This window comes from Molossus molossus, unplaced genomic scaffold (assembly GCF_014108415.1).
Source record: "Molossus molossus isolate mMolMol1 unplaced genomic scaffold, mMolMol1.p scaffold_m16_p_2, whole genome shotgun sequence".
In the NCBI taxonomy this organism is placed as follows: domain Eukaryota; kingdom Metazoa; phylum Chordata; class Mammalia; order Chiroptera; family Molossidae; genus Molossus; species Molossus molossus.
In genome coordinates, this window is record NW_023425355.1 from 106,621,609 (window position 1) to 106,639,304 (window position 17,696).

The 17,696-nt window shown below is 40.1% G+C and overlaps 1 protein-coding gene across 2 annotated transcripts in view; it reads left to right on the top strand.

The window, feature by feature from the left end:
• The window catches only part of SLC9A7 (solute carrier family 9 member A7), a 188,760-nt gene that overhangs the window by 118,600 nt on the left and 52,464 nt on the right, over positions 1 to 17,696 (top strand). For both annotated transcript variants that reach the window (XM_036270616.1, XM_036270617.1), the window contains exons 4-9: positions 741 to 817; positions 3,312 to 3,424; positions 13,388 to 13,493; positions 13,820 to 13,961; positions 15,723 to 15,828; positions 17,571 to 17,659. In XM_036270616.1, the coding sequence (XP_036126509.1) occupies positions 741 to 817; positions 3,312 to 3,424; positions 13,388 to 13,493; positions 13,820 to 13,961; positions 15,723 to 15,828; positions 17,571 to 17,659 (633 nt within the window). The remainder of the gene's footprint in view (positions 1 to 740; positions 818 to 3,311; positions 3,425 to 13,387; positions 13,494 to 13,819; positions 13,962 to 15,722; positions 15,829 to 17,570; positions 17,660 to 17,696) is intronic.

Consider the following 17,696-nt stretch of genomic DNA (forward strand, 5'->3'; position numbering starts at 1 on the left):
AATCTGTGTGTGTATATGTATGTATATATGTGTTTGTTTTTTAAGGTAGCCAATGGATGTACAGAGGCATTAAGAGGATTATAGTTTTGCCACTTCTTTCTGAATAATTGCTGTATCTTATATCCATGCAAGTATATGAACTTATATACTTATATGCATATATATACACATACACATGCACACACATACCTAGATGAATATCAGGAGACACCACAGATGTCATGAGCCAATACTTAGGACATTCTGTTTTCTGATACTGAATTAAGCAGAAAGCTCCTTAGATAGCACTTTCATACTTTATTAGTTTCAAACTTATATCTGTAATGATCTTCTAAGGTTCCACCAGAACTGGAAGTGACTAGCTGAATCACTAGGGTAAAATAGTTTGGGTTAAATCTATGAAAATGATTGGTCTTCTTGCACCTGTGCACATGCATGCACGTATGTGTGTGTGGTGTGTGCACGTACACATACACACTTAATGTAATCATATAATTAGTTGCACTAGTTTTGTCTGAAATTTACTAAGACTTTGTTTGCTTGCTCAGTGATTGGTAAGACAAAGGATATTTTAAAACCATGATGTTTAAGGCTAAATAGCATTATTCAGGAGTAATTTCAGTTATGACTTGATATAACAGAAGTAGTAATTAAAGTTTTACTTTTAGAGACTTTTAATGTATTTCTAATATTCACTGTCAAAAATCACAATGTGACTTCTGCTTTTTTGTTTTATTCAGAGACACTTTTTCAGAAATCTTGGGTCTATTCTGGCCTATGCCTTTTTGGGGACTGCTGTTTCCTGCTTCATTATCGGGTAAGGGGCTTTTTGTAATATAACCTAATAACACTTTACCAAAGAGATGAGATCCACATGGGTCCACAGAGTCCAGTCTTTCCCCCCAGCTTTATTGAGATGCAGTTGACACAACATTGTGTAAGTTTAATATGTACAAAGTGTTGATTTGATACATTTTTTAAAATTCAAAATGATAACTAGCATAGCATTAGCTAACACCTCTATCCTCTCACATAATTACCTTTTTTTTTTTTTGTGGTGAGAACATTTGAGAACTTCTCTTTTATCAACATTCAAGTATATGATATAGCATTATTAGCCATGGTCACTGTGCTGTACATTAGATCCCCAAACTTGTCAATCTTATTACTGGAAGTTATTACCCTTTGAGCATCATCTCCTCATTTTCCTTTCTTCAGCCCGTGGCAATCACCAGAGTCCAGTATTTTGACATTTATGATGATGGCATTTAAGATCTACGTTGTCCAGTGTGGTAGCTGTTAGTCATATGTGACTATTTAAATTAAAATTAAGATTAATTAAGATGAAATAAAACTATACCTAGTCCCCAGATCTTGGTTTCTAATATTCTCCAGTAAAAGAATCAAGGCTCTTTGCAGAAATGGCTGATTATAGGGCTGGGGCAGCAAATATACAAGAAGAGAATGGAGAACTTATAATGTCAAAAAGTAAGGAAGTGCCCAGAAAACAAACATTGATAATGATGGGAGGCAAGACAGGGAAAAAGCTGCCAGAGAGATGTCTAGTACTCACGTCAAAGCTTGTGGTAGAAGGAAATAAAGAGGAAGGTGTGGTTTCAGGAAATATTTAAAAGGTAGATGAAAGAAGCCTTTGATAAGCAACAAAGGGCAAATCAGATCTGTATGATAGAGTTTCTATAAATTAAAATAGAACTGTCCAAGTATCTGGAACAGTGCCTGAAGCGCAGTAAGTAAACATTGTTATAGTTATTTATTCTCAAAAGGATTAAATTCTGCAAATAGTTTTTTTTTCTTTATCCTCACCCGAGGACACTTTTTCATTCTTTGTTCAGATAGAGCAGGAGGGAGAGAGAGAGAGAAACATCGATGTGAAAGGGACACATCGAGTGGCTGCCACCTGCACGACCAACCAGGGCTGGGGACAAACTGCAACCGAGGTACATGCCCTTAGCGGGAACCGAACCCGGGTCTCTCCGGACCGCAGGCCAACGCTCTAACCGCTGAGCCAAACCGGCCAGGGCTGCAAATAGTTCTTGAGCTCCTAACTTAGTCAACCTACTTGTTCTAGGCAGCAAGGATACAAAAGTGAGCGAGGACATGGTTCTGACCATGAAGAATCTTATTATCAGACAATTGGCTTAAGGATGCAATGAGTCTATTCTGTGGTTATTTGTGTAACCCTAACCCCTGCATCTGCTGTTACTGCGTGCGCGTGCGCACGCACACGCACAATACCATAGTAACATGTACTAAGTCTTTTAACATTCCTCACTCATCCTAATTTGTAAACTGTCCTATAGGAATTGTACTCTGGCCAAGTTCAAATATTGAACTTGATGGTCCCTCTTGGGTCATATATTCTGCACAGCGTAAAGAGGACTGCTGCTGGCCTGCCAACCCCATGCAGAGAATGAGAGGACAGATGTTAATGATTACATTGATTTTTTTAAAAAATCCTCACCCGAGGATATTCTTTTCTTTTTTCCCACTCATCTTCAGATAGAATGGGAGGAAGGGAGGGAGGGAGGGAGAGAGAGACAGAGACAGAGACAGAGACAGAGAGAGACAGAGATGTTGATGTGAGAGAGACACATCAATTGGTTGCCTCCTGTACCACCCCGACCAGGACCCTGACCAGGGCTGGGGACTGAACAGCAACGGAGGCATGTGCCCTTGACTGGAATCGAGCCCCTGACTTTTCAGTCCAAGGGCCGATATTCCAACCACTGAGCCAGACCGGCCAGGGCTACACTGATATTTTAATTGGATGTTTAGAAGTTTGCCTCTTTCCCTTCTTTGAAATAATTCTTGGCAGGAAACATTGATCACTTGAATCTTTGTGGCTAACCTATTTTTTTTTTCCTCTCTAGCTTCATGCAATCCACTCATTTCTATGACTTTAAACACACTATCTTAGAATCCTGTGAGTTTTATAGCAACCTATTACACATTTTGCAGGGTTCTTTCTTCTCTATTATCCAGTAGCTTAAGATGCCTTTTTTTGCTAATTGAGGACCACACTTTATAGTTGTAAGCACAACTTTTAAAAATGGGATGTTCAGATGTTTCAGCAAGATGACAGTAACTGCAAACTATTACTTGGTGGCAAAGTCTCATTGCATATGTCCCTGGTAAGTGTCCAACCACAGCAGCTGCCTGATGTTTTCATGACTCTCTCTTGAAGTACAGTATTCTAGTATTACTCTGCTTGCATATTTGCTAGGTTACTCAATTAGGAGAGTTTTCTTTTCTTTTTTTCTTCTGACATAGTTTGCCTTTCTTTCTTACAGAAATCTCATGTATGGTGTGGTGAAACTCATGAAGATAGTGGGACAGCTCTCAGATAAATTTTACTATACGGATTGTCTCTTTTTTGGAGCAATTATCTCTGCCACTGACCCAGGTATTTTGCATATTTGGCATTATCATTATGATATTTCATTATTTAAATCTTAAAAAGTTCAGAGTAATCATGAACTTTTGTTGTAGTTGGGAGACTGTAGTATTAACATGGAATGGTGGGGGAAGAGACCAGTAAGTGGTCTAACAGACTTAGATAGCTTTTCTAAGAAAGACATGCATTTCCCTATTGTTATTATTATAATAAATTGTGGTAAAACACGTAACAAAATTTACCATTTTAACCATTTTTAAGTGTACAGTTCAGTAGTCTTACGTGTATTCACGTTGTTGTCTAACTAACCTCCAGAACGTTTTCATCTTTTAAAAGTGAAACTTGACACCCCCATTAATCAACTCCCCACTTCCCACTCTCCCAGCCCCTGGCAACCACCATTCTGCTTTCTGTCTCTATGAGTGTGACTACTCTAGATACTTCATATAAGTGTAGTCATACAGTATTTGTCTTTTTGTGAATGGCTTATTTCACTTTGCATAATATCTTCAAGGTTCATCCATGTGATATAGCATGTGTCAGAATTTCCTTCCTTTTTAAGCCCAAATAATATTCCATTATATGTATATACCGCATTTTGTTTATCCATGCATCTGCCAATGGACACTTGGGTTGCTTCTACTTGTATTTCCTCTTTGTCTTTCATTTGAGAATGTCTAGTTTGTTTGTAATTTTACACATAGACTATCTTCTTTTTCAATTCTGTGCTTTTGCCTAAGAGTGAAAGTGTACATGGTACCTGTAGTGAGTGTAATTTATTTTGTAAACTGCTTTTGTGCAATGTTCCTGCATGACTTCACATTGTGATGTGGTTCTTATACATAAATTTCTTACCCTGTATTTTTCAAGTGTTAGTTGAACCAATTCTTAAAAGTTAAATCAGTTCTTATATGTCTTTCCTCCCCTGCAGCTCAAAAAACAACAACAAGCAAAACACACAAACAACCCCAAAACAAAATAAAATGTCTCCTCTCCAAGTCAGAACTCATAATTAAATCAGTTTGCATAAAGTTTTATCTATTCCTTCCTCTAGTGTCAACTGTTGAGGGTGCACCTTAGGGAAATAATTTACAGAGAAAGAACTAATCCTGTCCTAATAGTGGGGATGGAAATGTCTACGATGTTCTCTAACATTATGAACAGTACTGATCTTAAAGATACTAAGATTCTCTCCCACTTCACCATGTCTCTTGGGGGTCCTCTAGATCAGTGCTATACCATAGACCTTTGTGTGATGGTAGAAATGTTCTGTAACCTTCCCAGCCCATTGTGGTAGCCAGTAGTCACATGTGGCTTTTTGAAATGTGTGATAGTGCAACCGAAGAACTGAATTTTAAATTTTATTTTATGTTAAGTAATTTAAATTTAAATAGCCACATGTGAATAGCATAGCTCTAGATAGTCATGTGGTTCTAAAAATTTTCAGTGTTCCAAAAACCATTGACCCTCTTATCTCCATATTTTACTCCAAATACTCTAAGTAAGTCGATATTGAAGACTTGGTTGGTTGAAGCACCCTGGTTTGTGAAAAGAATATGGGATGTGGAGTTGCAGGCAGAGGTTTTCATTCTAGCCCTGCCAGTCACTGAGCTGGTGGTCTGGGCACACTTTATCACTTCCATGTCAGTTTCCTCATTTATGAAGTAGAAATAATGGTACCTATTTCCTAGGACTATTGTGAAGATTAAATGAAATAACACATGTAAAACATTGAGCATAGCATCTGCTAATTATATTGGTCTCTATTCACATCTGACTCAGGCACAGTTTCTCTGTTTTCCTCATTAAAAAAATAACATAAATGGCAGGTCACCACTTAACCCCCGCATGTTTCTAAAGAGCACTCTGAAAGTGGCTTTATTATTATAATGCTACAACGTCTGTAACTATCTCTAAATGTATGTCTGTTGAGACATAGATTCTTCGTAAGTCTAGGAAAGGTGATTTGTTTCTTTGAAAATATATTATTAACTGTAATTGTCTATAACTGTATTACTAACTTCTTACTAGTACCACTAGCAAGCAAAGGACAATTATTGTAACATAAAGATATCTGATATTGTTTTCTGAGCTATTAGTGTTGCTTCATTTAATTGGATAAAAAGACTTATTTTTCCAGATTGTCTTTGTAATTGTTTGCTTCACTCTACTGTGTCCATCCTGTGGTGGAAAATAATAGAAGGCATTTCCATGATAAACTTTTTTTTTTTGCTTGTGAAGATTGGCACAGTAAGGGTTTGATATAAATTGAATGTTCTAGGAAATTGAGAGTTTAATCTTAATAAACATGAGGACATTAGCTTTAACTGCTTTTTAATGGAAATCTTTCTGAAATGTAGAATGCTTTTTAAAATTACAAGTATTTTATCATTTTCCCCAAAATCTGTTGTTTGAAAACTTGGACCATCAAAGAAATAAAAAGTTAAGTATAGAATTAGAGGGGACCATAAGACCAAATTGACTTCTTGTGCCAGGTATGTAGTAGTGTTGACAGATATGAAAGAATAAGAGTCTTTGTCCCTAATTACACTGTACTTGGCTTGAGACAGCAGTCTTTGCTCTTCCTGTTGAAGACACCATGTATGTGGAATGGTGGAGGCTACTCTGACCAGGAGCCCTCTCCATTCTGTGGTTATGTGTCATGGGTGCCATGTGCCATTCTTTTAGACTGTTACTTTAGATGGATCCACAATTCAAGAAAGAAAATGAAATTTCAACCCGTAGTGCATTCTTAGGCAGAGAAAATGAGTGATATTCCTTCCTGTGAACCATTATGAAGTGACTCCTCTCATTTGAATTCTGTCAGTTTTATACCCCTCGAGTCAATCAGGCCTACTCACAGGTTTCAAAATCTGTGATTGGTGTTATCAAAGAGTAATTCACTCAGGCTGGTCAGTATTTTGCTTATTCTTTGAGACTCAGTTCAAATCTGCCACCTGCTTAGTTCTTTCCTTACTCCTTCAGTTACTTGCTCCCTCAGCTGTTGAGTTGTCTATTTTGTACACAATACTTGCTGCTTTGTACTGAGTGTTTGCATGTGCTAAGTGCTCTTTAGTACACAGAAGAAGAGTTCAGGAAAAGTTAGTTGAGCCCTGGCTGGTCTGGTTCAGTGGTGGAGCATTGTCCCACGGACCAAAGGAAAATTTAGTTGAATGAATAAATTAAGGCTCTTGATTTTCCCTTCTTCCCCCATCTGTTATTCTATTATTTTCCCACTGCTTTTTAGATACCTGTACCAGCAGTCATCAGTCAGTTCACTGTAATTTCTCTGCATATTCAGTTGGAAACAGCTGTTATGACCTTGTGTTGATTCCAAGGTCCTGCTGTGGGTGGAAGAGTCTGTTTATTCCCCACTTCTAGAAGCCACTCATCCAGTTCCCCATCCCTCCCAATCATCTTTCTGATGTCAGCACCCTTATTTCTCATTTTGGTTGGGCGCAGCCTTGCTCAGGAGGAGACTGGCAGGGTTCTTGTCCTATTTTATAAAGTGATTGACAGGAAGGATGAGAAATCAAAATTCATAGCAGTCAGATTCAGATCAGTGCTGTAGAAATATTAATTATTATTATTATTATTTTATTTTTTTATCCTCACCTGAGGACATTTTTCCATTTATCTTCAGATAGAGCAAGAGGGAGAGAGGGATGAAGAGAGAGAGAAACATCGATGTGAGAGAGACACATCAAATTGGTTACCACCCATATGACCCAATCGGAACTGGGGACAAACTGCAACTGAAGTACATGCCCTTAGCAGGAACCAAACCCGCCCTGGCTGGTTTGGCTCAGCTGTTAGAGCGTCGACCTGCGGTCCTGAGAGACCCGGGTTCGGTTCCCGCTAAGGGCGCGTAACCTCGGTTGCAGTTTGTCCCCGGCCCTGGTCGGTCGTGCGGGTGGCAGCCACTCGATGTGTTCCTTTCACATCGATGTTTCTCTCTCTCTCTCTGTTCCTCTCTCTCCCTCCCACTCTACCTGAACAAAAAAATAGGAACCAAACCCAAGCGGGACTCTCTGGTCCATGGGCTGATGTTCTAACTGCTGAGCCAAACCGGCCAGGGCTAATTATTATTATTAATTATGCAACCTAGCCTTTATTGTCATGGATAAATGAAATAATTGTACATTATTTTTTTAACTACTGTTAACTAGTATTTTAGGAAAATAGTGTTTTAAGTCAGAAGAGCTTTTGAAAATCATGTAGCTCAAACCCTCCCTTGGCTAAAGTCTTTAGACTTTATGGTGTGCTAAGTTTTCATTGCTAGTTGGTGGCTATGTTGGATGCTTCTGTGTGCTCCTCCAGTTTTACTTGCCACCCTTTTCTAATCTCCTCTCCATGCCAAGGATCTGACTTGTACAGAAGATTTCAGACATTCCTTTATCTTCTGGTTTCCTATTGGATTTGTCCATGGGGGAGCACCAGTGGGAGAATGGAAGGAAGGTGGAGATGCAGAGTCCCTGAGGGCTGGCTGTGTCCCTTGATCAAAGGTGACTCTCTTGTCAGGTGACCCTCTCCATATATTTCCTGGTTCTAACAGTCACTCCTTCCCTGGTCCCTTTTGGCCTAAGGATGGTATAAAGCTTCCTGTTTCTGCCTCAAGTACTGCCCTCTCACTTGTGGCTTTCCTCTACTCTCCCCACATGTCTATAAATAACCCCTTATTACACACAAATTGCTCAGTTTGAGGGTGCCATCTGTTTCCTGCCAGGACCCTGACTAATAAAGTCCTGGACCCAGATATCCTGGGCTGCCAGAATGTGCTCTGTTAGTGAAGATTAGCCTGTATCTCTCTTGAGTCCCTGAGTGACTTATGTGAACAGAGGCCTTCTGTGTCAACTGCCAGTGGACATATTGTATAAGTAACAGATAAAACTATTCTTAGGTCAACCACTGAGATTTTAGGAAGTTTGACACTGCAGTTGAAAGCAGTCCCTTATACAGGGCCTGATTTCTTTTCTCTGAGTTTGGGAAATGATAGTGCTACCCACAGGCTTTTATGAGGACTAAGTGAGATTGTAAAATGTTTAGTATAGTGCCTGCTTCATGGTAAATCCTTAATAATTGTTGTTAATATCATTGTTAATTTTTCTTCAACATTGGGTTAAAAATAAGACAATTCTTATATCATATACAGTTGACCCTTGAACAACATGGGTTCATACTACATGGGTCCACTTGTATGCGGGGTTTTTTTTCAATAAATATTTGTACTGTAGACGATCTACAGTTGTGAGTCTGCAAATATGGAGGGCATTGATCTACTCCATGTCATACAGGGGACTTGAGTGTCTGTGGATTTTGGTATCCACAGGGGGTCCCGAAACCAATCCCCCATGGATATTGAGGGACAACTAAGTTTTCAGGGAGATAAAAATTATACGTGGATTTTTTACTGTGCAAGGGGTTCAGCACACCAACCCCCACATTCTTTAAGAGTCAACTGTAATGATAAACTAGTAAAGTAAAGGTATTAGTTGGGGTTCTTCAGAGAAACAACAAATAGGAGGTGTGAGTGTGTGTGTGGTGAGACAGACAGACACACACACACACACACACACACACACACACAGAGAGAGAGAGAGAGAGAGAGAGAGAGAGAAGTTGAGAAATGGAGAGATTATAACGAATTGGCTCAAGCAATTATGGAGGCTGTGAAGTCCCAAGATTGGCAGTCCAAAATCCTAAGAACCAGCAAAGCCAATGCTGTAGCTCCAGTCCAAGTTAAAAAATAGGAGGAGACTGACATCCCAGCTCAAAGACATCCAGGCAGTGCCCAGCTGGTGTGGCTCAGTGGATTGAGCATCCCCCAAGGACTGAGAGGCCCCTGTTTGATTCCTAGTCAGGACACATGCCTGGGTTACGGGATCAATCCCCAGCGGGGGGCATTTAAGAAGCAGCTGATCAGTGTGTCTCTCTCACTTCAATGTTTCTATTTCTCTGTCCCTTCCTCTTTCTCTAAAAAAATCAATAAAAACATAAAAATAAAAGACATCCAGGCATAGAGATTGAGTTCTTCCTTACTCTGTCTTTTTGTTCTACTCAAGCCTTTAACAGACTGGATGTGTCCCATCCACACTGGGAAGGACCATCTACTCTAATCAGTCTACTGATTCAAATGTAGTCTTATCCAGAACCTCACAGACACAGCTGGAATAATGTTTAATAAGTACTTGGGTACCCCATGGCCCAGTCAAGTTGACACATAAAATGAAGCATTACAAGTTTTATGTAGGGAGCTACAGAGATTGTTCATATAATAAATAATCCAGAATATAAGATCTTTTTTAGCCTAATTGCTAAGAATTTTTCTTCTTGTTGAATCTGATAAACTATATTTAAGGTTGGGTGAAAGAGATTTACTTTACTTACTGCTTACTGTCAATAAATGAAATGTTTAGAAAAGGAAGGCATGGTGGGGGTAGTGTAGGTTTGGAATCTCCCTTAATCTCTAACAAAAGCAGAGAAAGCAGGACAGCAAAAGAAAAAACACAGAGATACAACTAGCTGACAGAGTATCCTCATGAATCTATAACTGTCAACTGGTAGGGTAAAACCACCAGCAGCAGTGAGACTTAGGGAAAGAAACAGCAACTGTGCTGAGGTAGCAGAAGGGAGAAGAGGGGGATGCTAATCACTTTGACTGTCAGGGAACCCAGCAATTTCTTGCAAATATTCACACTCAAAATGAGGGGTCCCCACTGAGAGTAAGCAACTTCATAGGCATATTGGATAACAACAGTTAAAACTGGAATGGATGCCCTGGCCAGTTTTGCTCAGCTGTTAGAGTTTCGGCCTGTGGACCAATGAGTCGCAGATTTGATTCCGGCCAAGGGCACATACCTTGGTTGCGGTATCCCAGGCCTGGTTGGGTCGTGCGGGAGGCAACCAGTCAATGTGGCTCTATCACATCAATATTTCTCTCTGTCTCTCTCTCTGTCTCTCTCTGTCTCTGTCTCTGTCTCTGTCTCTGTCTCTCTCTCTCTCTCTCTCTCTCTCTCTCTCCCTTCTTCCCACTCTATCTAATGATAAATAGAAAAGTATCCTCAGGTGAGAAAAAAAAAACTGGAAGAGAATTTGCAGGCTTCAGTTGGTGGGTGTAGGCAAGGATACTAGAGGAGGTATGAGACTTCTGGAGTGACCTGGGCCCTCAGGGCTCTCAGAGAATAACCAGGGAAGAGCTATCTGGAAGCCACTCCCTATATATGAACTGCTAGGATCATGGACCTTGATTGATGGGACCTTAAAGGAGAAAGAAAGCTCAGATACCAGTGGAGGAGACTAGATGAAGTAGATCTCAGAGTGCTGGGGAGGTAGCTACACCAAGAGGCCATGTTTTTTTTTTTTTTTTTTCAGTTAATCCTCACCCAAGGATATTTTTTCCATTGATCTTCAGAGAGAGTGGATGGGGGCTAGAGAGAGAGAAGTGGGGGTGGTGGGAGAGAGGGACATCCATGTGAGAGAGACACATCTATTGGATGCCTCCCACATGTGCCCCAACCAGGGTTGGGGATTGAACTTGAAACCCAGGTACGTGCCCTTGACTGGGAATCGAACTCGAGACCCTTTAGTCTGTGCGCTGACCCACTAACTGCCAAGCTGAACTAGCCATGTTTTTAATACTTCAATGTAAAACCAGAAGAGGGAGCCCCAGAGCCATGAAACTAGGAAATCTATCCTGGGCCTTCTACCCCTGACTTAATAGGGGAAGCAGAAATGAATTGAGCTTGAACTTCAACCATATTGTAAGAAAAATTAAGTTAATCCTTGTGAATAATAAAATTGCAGATAATGAAGTCATACCAGAAAAATAGGGTCCCAATGCAGACAGAACTTTATTAATATTACAACAGAACCTAAAGGAAATTTTAAACAATGATGGAAATTGCCCTGGTTGATTTGGCTCAGCAGTTAGAGCATCAGCCTGCGGACCAAAAAGTTGTGGGTTTGATTCTGGTCAAGGGCACGTACCTCGGTTGTGGTTTGGTCCCCAGCCCTGGTCAGGATCGCGCGGGAGGCAACCAATGGATGTGTCTTTCTCACATCGATGTTTCTCTTTCTCTCTCCCTCCCTCCCTTCTTTCCTCCCACTCTATCTGAAAATCAGTGGAAAAATGTCCTCATGTGAGAATTTTAAAAAATGATAGAAGTTATGAAAGAACTGTTTACTATATCAGTATTGGAAAATTTAGAAATGAGAGGACTAAACAACAGGGCACTATGAAAAGAGAGCCAACAGAAAGGAAACAAGGGGGATTTGTGGAGTAAAAGAGATGTAAAGTATTTAAAAAATAAATTTTAAAGTGGGCAAAACCAAATGATAGTGTCAGGGAATATACATTGGATGGTCAAACTATAAGGAAATGCAAGGAAGCAATTACTGTAAAATCAGATTATTGGTTACTTTTGAGTGAAGGAAGGGGTTTGAGATTGGGATAGAACATATGGGGGTAATTCTGCAGAGGCTGGCAAAGTTCCATTTCTTGAACTGGATGATGATTACGAGAGTGACTGGCTTATAACTCATTAAGCTAAACATTTGTTTCATTTATTTTTCTAATTGCATCACTTTGTAATGCTTTAGCTGCAAATAACAGAAAATCCTGGCAATACCAGCTTAAACAAATAGCTGTTTATCTTGGCTAATAGTCTAGAGCTGGTACCATGGCTCCTGCTACTATCAGGCATCCAGATGCTCAGTGTTCAGTGTTACTGGTATCTTGTGGGTAGAGACCAGGGATGCTGCTGAATATCCTACAGTGCACTTAACAGCCGCCCCCCCCCCCCAACAAAGAATTTTCTGGTCCCAAATGTCAATGGAGCCAAAGTTGAGAAACTCCAAACCCCCTTCAGGGGGTCCATAAGGTCCAAACTGATTTAATAATAATAGTAATACATTATTTGTCATTTTTACTTTCATTCTTTAACAATATACGGAGGAGTGGGGTTTTCTGGAGACTGCATTAACATGTGATATTGAATATCTGTTGATCAAATGCAGAAACAGATGAGAACCATCTGTCTACAAAGGAGGGAGAGAGGAAGAAAGTGAGAGAGAGAGAGAGAGAAAGAGAGAAAGAGAAACATCAGTTGCTTGCCTCCTGCAGGACCCCAACCAGAGCTGGGGATCAAACCTGCAACCAAGGTATGTGCCCGTATGTGCCCTTGACTAGGAATCGAACCTGAGACCCTTCAGTCCACAGGATGATGCTCTAACCACTGAGAAAACCTGCTAGAGCTATTTTTTTGGAAAATATAATTATTTTCTATTAAAATTTGTAATATAGGTTTCTTAGTAATTTTAAATGAACAGATATTTAATTTTTTTCTGTTTTACTCAATGCAGTAAATACTGATAGCTGTAGTCTACAACACTAAAGCTCTTTGGGGGTCTGAATAATTTTTTAGAGCGTAAAGGAGTCCTGAAGCCAAAAGTTTAAAAACTGCTGGTCTGGAGACTAGCTGACTTTTAAACACCTAAGAAATATGGAGACTATGATAAGTGTAATATGCACAGTGTGTCATAAACAAAGACTTATTTCACAAACTGTCATTAAAGCCTTCTCTGTGCCCTGACTCTCTACTGGGTTCTGGGAACACAGTAGTCAGTAAAATAGGGTTTCTGCCCAACGATAGAGCCAAGTCACATTAATTGTGATTATGTTTATTTAAAGTTCCATAAGAGAGGTTTTTTTTTTTTTCAAAGTGTGATGGGATTACAGGGGAAAGGGCAGTGTTTTGGTGCAATGTTGTTAGAATCAAGCATCATCTCACAACTCTGATTCGGAAGATTGCCATTTTTGTTTCTGCCATAGACAGACAACCCCCCTTTGACTCCTTGACTGTCTCCCAAACCACCCCATCCTGCTGAAGATAAGAATAGCTTCTATAAATTTGTCATTGGTGGTTTAAGGTCAGAAACAGAATCTAATTTATGTGCTTTTGGCTCATTCTTTAGTGACTGTACTGGCGATATTTAATGAGTTACATGCAGACGTGGACCTTTATGCACTTCTGTTTGGAGAAAGTGTGCTAAATGATGCTGTTGCCATTGTGCTGTCCTCGTAAGTAACAATATTTTTGCCTGGGGAAGAGAGACTCTGGCTTCCTGGATGCTCCGAGCTAAATTCAGAGGCCTGTCTTGAAAGTGTTAAATATTGAATTGGGTGTTTTTCTAAATGAGGTTTCTCAACTTTATTGATAATGTTATGTTGCTTTGTCCAGTGGGCAGCAATCAGAATGCTGTACCGTGTAACATGGTGATTTACAGATTAACTTCAGTGACTACACCATAGAGAGTGCCTGGCAGAGTGTAGATACCTGTGTTTGTTGATAGTCATGGTGTAAAACTAGCAATCTTTTAAAACTTTATCTTCTTTTTAAACTCCAGGTCTATTGTTGCTTACCAGCCAGCAGGACTGAACACGCATGCCTTTGATGCTGCTGCCTTTTTTAAGTCAGTTGGCATTTTTCTAGGTATATTTAGTGGCTCTTTTACCATGGGAGCTGTGACTGGTGTTGTGACCGCTCTGATATCCTTTTTGTAGTTTCTGACCCTGCCTGGGTGTGATTATGTGACATTACACTTGCAAAAATAAAGTTGCCAGTTCTTCCTTTCAGAAATGAATCTTAAATCTATTGTTTCACTGGAATTTGAGGGCTCCTGAAATGTCCCTTTGGTAAAACATGACAGTCAAATGCCTAGCTAAGTGTCTGAAAAAATGTTTGGAATGTAACTCTGTCCTCACCTATGCATTTTTCTCTCTCTCCTATGAACCAGTTAGAGATGGGAGCTAATGGGAAGCAGTACTTTCAGGGAGATGAAAAGAAGTGAAGAACCAGGAGGAGGCTGGGAATCAGGGACCACCTCACAGGAGACCAGGAGGAAGCAGGCTAAGGAGTACTTGAGCCCCAGGCTTACTGCTACCATCAGCTGTTCTGAGCCATATAGGGATAACGTGGCGATAACTAGCTGGGGACCATCAGTAAGAATTACTGTGAGGTGGTCTTCCTTAAGTGGGCTGCACAATGTTTAGTTTAAAACCAACTAACCAGCCCACCAACCAACCAACCAACCAACCAACAAAAGTAAAGTGTAGAATGAGCAGGCAGCCCCTCCACAGCTGTGCTGAGTCATCATATTTTCTTTCAGTGGCATTTAGATCACTGCTGTCCAATACAAACATAATGGGAGCCACAAATGTGAGCCACATTTCAGCCTGCAATCAGTATACAAATTAACAAGACTTATACAAATTATTAACAAGATTTTATAAATTCAATTTTTGTACTGAATCTTTGAAATACAGTGTGGATTTTGCTCTTACAGCACATCTCAACTGAAACTAGCCACATTTTAAATGTTCAGTAGCCATGTGTGGCTAGTGGCTACAATATTGGACAGCACAGAATTATATTACTTTCTTCAGAGAGTCAGTCCCCTTTGATACCCTGGAGACCTAAATTGCTTAGTGAAACCATCCATGAGATGGTTCCATGCTGGTCTACCATGGAATGTCAGTGTTAGGAGGGAAACCTCTGGTCCCAAAAGGTGATACCCACACCTTGTAGTTTCCCCTGGAGTTGCGCATTTCTTTCTTTCTCATGCCTACACTAGGCACCTGCTATGAACTCAGGCTGCAGTGGCCTACAGAGGTCAAGGTCTCACGGCCTCATCCTTCCAGGCCAGCCCTAGTCACTCTGAGCACTGTCAGAACTAACCTGATAATCACACTCAGGCAAAGACTGTGCCTTTTAGAACCATGGGCATTGCAAGGAACACAGAAAACTCATTTCTAGTTTCTTCAGAAAGCTTAATTGTAAAAATACAGCTTTATTGAGATAAAATTCACACTGTGCAATTCACCCTTTTGAAGTGTACAATTCGATGGTTTTGGTATCTGACATTATTCATTTTTTAAAATTGTGGTAAAATGTATACAGCATAAAATTTGCTCTTATAACCATTTAAAGTGTACATTTTAATGGCATTAAGTACAACTACAATATTGTATAACTATCCCTGCTGTCTTTTTCCAGACTTTTTCATCATTCCCAACAGAAGCTGTGTACTCATTAAACAATGTCTCCCATTTCCCAGCCCTTGGTAACTTCTATTCTACTGGAAAGCTTAGTTTTTATTACTTTAAAAAGCAATCAGCACCTTTGGGGCACCAAAAGAAGAGTTGAGGGGAAAGGATGGTCCTTAGGGAGGGGATCCTGGACTAACAGAATATGTTTCTTGGTGACTCTGGTACTTGTTTCTGGAGATGAGTTCCTTGACAGGGGCTGACGTGACCAAATTTACCAAGCTGCACTGCTTCCCCCTGCTGGAGACAGCACTCTTTTTCCTGATGTCCTGGAGTACGTTCCTCTTGGCAGAAGCCTGTGGGTTTACAGGTAGGTTTTCATTTCTCTTGGGCCACCCTTCCCCTCACTGTATTGGTGGCTCTGGGAGCTTGAGGGGAGGGAAGAATTCTTAAATAGCAGCTGCATGTGTCCGTGTGGTGGATTGTTGAACAAGGCTAGTGTTCTGCCTTATGAATAATTTAGTTTCCCAAAACTACATATTTTTAAAGGATAAAGTTTATTGTTCAAACTCAGTTATGTCTTTGAGTAATTATTCTAACTATATGTTTAGATGCAAAGGTTACCAAACATAGTAACATCTTACTTGTATCCTCCCCTAGATTGCTGTGTTAGTTTACAAACAGTAGCAATAAGAAGTAAAATATATATCCTTTTAAAGGTAATTATGTGTCTACTAAGATGAGTGGGAACACAGTTATTCCTTGTTTTGTCTCTGGTCTCTTCAATCATTATTTTTGAATACCATGTTTTTATGGTGCCAGTTCCATATATTATTAGTGTGAGTGATCATGTGGTTTTAGTTCCTCACATTCTCATTACAAAAAATAAAAAACCAAATCACTGACTTTTTGTTTTAGAAATGTAAGTACAAGTACTATACATAGTCCAGGTAGTTAGGCAGTCCTTTTAAAAAATATGTTTTTATTAATTTTTTAGAGAAAGATGAAGGGAGAGAGACATAGAAACATCGATGTGAGAGAGAAACATCAATCGTCTGCCTCTTGCATGCCCCCTACTGGGAGTGGAGCCTGCAACCTGGGCATATACCCTGACTAGGAATTGAAAAGGGACCTTTCAGTCTATTGGATGACGCTCAGTCCACTGAGCCACATCAGCCAGGCTAGGAAGTCCTTTTATCATCCTTTCAAAGTATTGCAACCCATCTTTACTTTTTTTTAAAAAAATCCTCGCCTGAGGATTATCTTCAGATAAAGTGGGAGGGAGGGAGGGAGGGAGGGAGGGAGAGAGAGAGAGAGAGAGAGAGAGAGAGAGAGAGAGAGAGAAAGAAACATCAACGTGAGAGGCTCACATCAACTGCTTGCCTCCCGCATGACCCTGACCAGGGCCGGGGACAAACTGCAACCAAGGTACATGCCCTTGACCGGAATTGAACCTGGAACTCTTTGGTCCACGGGCAGATGCTCTAATCACTGAGAAAACTGGCCAGGGCTGCAACCTATCTTTATGTGCAACATTATAAATGCTCCACTTCCTTAAAACTTGACAATTATCTGTAACTATATAGGCAAAGTCCCAGGTGTGTCAATTGTCTTGCACAGCAAATTGGTTACCATTAACCAGAAATCTAGATCATCAGTGCTTGGATAAATGGAATAGCTCTATGGATCCACTTTGTCTGAATCCCTAGACCATGCAAAAATATAAAGCATTGGTTTGAAATTATACTCATTTTTTCTTAAGAACAGAAAGGAATATGACAAAAGTATATAACAGAACCTCACAGTCTCTTTGAATGCTAAATGCAAAATAGAGATGGTAATTCAATTGGAGTTTAGAGGAGAGGAGAAAATACCCTTAAAACTGGAGTAAGGGAGGAGGTCGGGACCTTGGGTTTGAAGGAAGTCAGGGCTGGGAGAAAGAAAGGTTGATATGAATGGTGGGGGTAGGGAGAGCTTTCAGTAATAGGAAACTCTCAACAATATTCAGAAACTTGGATATGCTGGGCTTGTGTATCTTAATTTTTTGTTTCATCAGAGATTTTTCCTGCTGCTTTTTATTCCATTGATTTTCTAAACAAATTCTCATGCCAGGTGTTGTAGCTGTCCTTTTCTGTGGAATCACACAAGCTCATTACACCTACAACAATTTGTCGGTAGAATCAAGAAGTCGAACAAAGCAGGTGAGCAAGAGCCCTGGGTCCTCACAAATTATGTGTG